Source organism: Enhydra lutris, unplaced genomic scaffold (genome assembly GCF_002288905.1).
Source record: "Enhydra lutris kenyoni isolate GAN:26980312 unplaced genomic scaffold, ASM228890v2 scaffoldscaffold1, whole genome shotgun sequence".
Lineage (NCBI taxonomy): Eukaryota > Metazoa > Chordata > Mammalia > Carnivora > Mustelidae > Enhydra > Enhydra lutris.
The window spans coordinates 2,985,636-2,989,282 of record NW_019154085.1 but is presented as its reverse complement, the minus strand read 5'-3'; the positions used below and the strand labels follow the sequence as shown (position 1 = coordinate 2,989,282).

The window sequence follows — 3,647 nt, the reverse complement described above, 5'->3', positions numbered from 1 at the left end:
TCCCAGGGTCCGGGGATTGAGCCCCGCATAGGGCTCTCTGCTCGGCAGGGGGTCTGCTTCCCTTCTTCTCTCTCTGCCCGCCTCTCTGCCTACTTGTGATCATTGTCTGTCAAATAAATAAATAAAATCTTTAAAAAAAAATAAATAAGAAGCTGAAATATGCCAGTAATAGGCTACCTTAAGAAATTTTGGTCTCTGAGAATTGATAACTGGCAGCTACAATGTAAAGCAGTCGTGGTTCATGGGGAGGATGTATTTAAGCATGACCTCAAACCTCTCTGCAGGAAACGAAGACTGAGCACTCCAGGGGCACTTATCCCTTACTACATGACAGGCACTGTATTCAGCAATTTACATGTACTATGAAATTACATCCTCCAAAGTTCTCGGAGGAAACTCATAGGTTAGAGAAGTTAAGGGCCTTACCCATTATCACGTAGTTAGAAGTGGCAACACTGAGACTTGAACTCAGGTCCCCGATTCCAGAGCCCGAATTCCCAACTGCTAGGCAAATCTAATCAAGTTTTTTTCCTTTCTTTCTTTCTTTTTTTTTTTTTTTTGAAGTTCAACTTAACTCAGAAGTGTATAGGAGCATTATGTTACAACGATTATAACGTTACCAGGATTTATACATAGAAAAACAGATTTACCAAATAAAACTTTATAAGCCTGATCTGATATTGTTCCACAAGCAAAAGTATCTGAAATCCTTCAGGGCATCTGGTTTGTGTCTGGGTTTCCTTAATCTTTAATGATGGGCAAATCTAATGCATTATGTAAGGCCATTTTTTCTCAAGAGATGTAGATACCTCTTAAGAATTTGATGAAAATGCATTAACTTTTCAGGCTACTGAGTTGCATTTTAGTGCACTGAGGCGGTAAATGAGTGTACAATGTGCAAAAGTGGTAGTGACCTAAAAAATAAATATTTGATATGAGCCACTGCATTCTCTTGGGGCGGGGGAGGAAGAATAATGGACTAAGTCTCCCCAGAGTCCTTAGCTTCCTAAAAAGGAGCAGGAAGAAGAAATCTCCTGTGGCTTAGAAACGGCTTGTTTCTCACTGGCTCTGTTTGCTTAGCTCTTTACCAGCTCATGTGGTTAGATCTCGTGTCTCCCTAAGCTAAGGTTGAGAGTTTGATCCCTACACAGGCCATTTAAATTTGGAGAACAAAAAGCTCCATTCTCTGCTCCCAGACCTTACCCCAAATCCCTGCCAGGTGTCTGCCCTCTGGTGAAAATGAGATACTGGCAAAGGGGTGCGAACCAATTATAGTGTTGGGGGACAAAAAACGGCGCCCCCTTACTATGGTGCTCTTTTGCTTGCATGTGCCACAGCATTCTGACATAATTTATGGAGAACAGATACTATGCTTTTTACCTTTATCGATGGAAATCTGAGGAAACTGTGGTAAGTGCTGCATTGCCCGTCATAAACCCCATTATCTTCTTATTCTAAGTTCAGAGATTTTTCTACTAGTTGACATTATCCTCTTGGTAATAAACAATGAAAAAACAGATCTTCTAATTAATATTAATCTGCAACTTTAGAATAGGAAATAGCTGAATAGTAATTGGCCAAAAAGTGAGCACAATCTTTATATTAAAAAAAAACATTAAATTATTTCAAAATAATTCCATGTGTAACTTTATAATAAGTTGATTTTTAAAACACCTAAGCACTTAATCAAGTTTCTCCAATTATAGCTGAAAATCTTTTACTTGTACCACAATCTTACCTTTTCTTTTAATTCAGGTCTTCAGTACTTAAATTCATATTTCCCTAATTACACAGCACTAAACATAATTTAATACAATAAATAAAATTCTTTTTACTTCAAATCCTTGTATAAATAATAGATAATCATTTTAACTTTTGAGGAAACAACATTTCAACTTTTTAAGTATGAAGTGTAAAACTAAGATTTACCTATTTAAATTACAGCTTGAATTTCACATCTAAAGATTAATCAGATTTAAATGTACTTTCTATTATTGTTAACATAGACTTTAATTCTTCAAATGTCACATATATCTTTCATTATTTGTAGATTTATTTCTTTTATGAAGTAGTCGAATGAATCAGCTCACCCTTGACTGTAACAAAATACTGTTTGGTGACTTGTGACAGACAGGGTTTTAACCTCTGACAGCGAGATTCATTGTGGAGCAAGAGCCAATCATAGATCCTGACGACACTTGTCTCATCAAAGTTGGAATATAAAAAGCCACTTGGAATACAGTATAAAAGATTCACTGGTGTGGCAAGTTGTCCCTCAGACTGTACAGGCATTAAAACTTTGCTTGGCATTACTCAAAAGCAAAACAAGAGTAAAAGGAAGAAATAAGAACAAGGAAAAAGATTGTACTGATTTAAAATCATGCAGAAACTGCAAATTTGTGTTTATATTTACCTGTTCATGCTGATTGTCGCTGGTCCAGTGGATCTAAATGAGAACAGTGAGCAAAAAGAAAATGTGGAAAAAGAGCGGCTGTGTAATGCATGTACTTGGAGACAAAACACTAAATCTTCAAGGATAGAAGCCATAAAAATTCAAATCCTCAGTAAACTTCGCCTGGAAACAGCTCCTAACATCAGCAAAGATGCTATAAGACAACTTTTGCCCAAAGCTCCTCCGCTCCGGGAACTGATTGATCAGTACGATGTCCAGAGAGATGACAGCAGCGATGGCTCTTTGGAAGACGACGATTACCACGCCACGACGGAAACCATCATCACCATGCCCACCGAGTGTGAGTAGCCCTCTTAGCGTATATCGACAATTCTGCTGACTGCGGTTCTAGTGTTTATGAGAAACAGATCTATTTTCAGGCTCTTTTAACAAGCTGTTGGCTTGTATGTAAGTAGGAAGGAAGAAAAAGAAATCTTTTTCAAGATTTCATGCAAAGTACACTAATGAGACTGAAGTCTGGGGCACTATTTGTTTCGCTGGAGAGCTAGAAAGCCAAGAGGAAATAAAAATTAAACGCTTGCCTGGCACTCGTGTTTAGTTTAATATAACAAGCATAACGTGCTTACGCTTCCACAGCTTAGGGCTACCAAGGCAATGCTTGGGAGATACTACAAGCAATGTCAAAACCTTATGTGAAATTCCATAATTGCATTCAGTTGCCTGAAATATGCATTTGAAATAATGAGGATTTCCCCCCTCTAATAATAGAGAAAGGGCTTCTTTTGAGCATTTGCTAAATGCCTAGAACTTCTGTTATTCAAAACCATTTCTCACAGTGTTATGTTCTTCACAAATTAAAATATTTAATTTTGAAAGCTAGGACACTGGAGAGGAAAAAAGAAAAAAAGTTTTAAAACATTTGATGTATGAGGAAGACCAGTGATGAAGTAAACACAGCATAATGATCATCATGAGCTAAGTGTCAGAAAATGCCTGGGAAATACACATTTTAATTGAGTAGGTTATGGCTTACAGAGTTATACCCTGACTGCGGCACTATTACCGGGAGACCCTGGTGTGCGTAACTCCGGGCAGGCACGCTGCTTCATAAGCCTCTGAAATACTGTTTTCGTCTTCATGAGCGGGGGGGGGGGGGGGGGGGGGGGGGACGAGCGTGGGGGGGGGACCCGTTTCGGAAGGGGGGTGTGTTTCACCCCCCCCCTTTTGCGGGCGG

The 3,647-nt window shown here is 38.8% G+C and overlaps 1 protein-coding gene across 1 annotated transcript in view; it reads left to right on the top strand.

The window, feature by feature from the left end:
* The first annotated feature begins 2,274 nt into the window (after positions 1-2,274).
* Positions 2,275-3,647, top strand: part of LOC111143851 (myostatin) — a 5,235-nt gene continuing 3,862 nt past the window's right edge. The window contains exon 1 of the mRNA XM_022497808.1: positions 2,275-2,753. Within this exon, the coding sequence (XP_022353516.1) occupies positions 2,381-2,753 (373 nt within the window). The 5' untranslated portion in view covers positions 2,275-2,380. The remainder of the gene's footprint in view (positions 2,754-3,647) is intronic.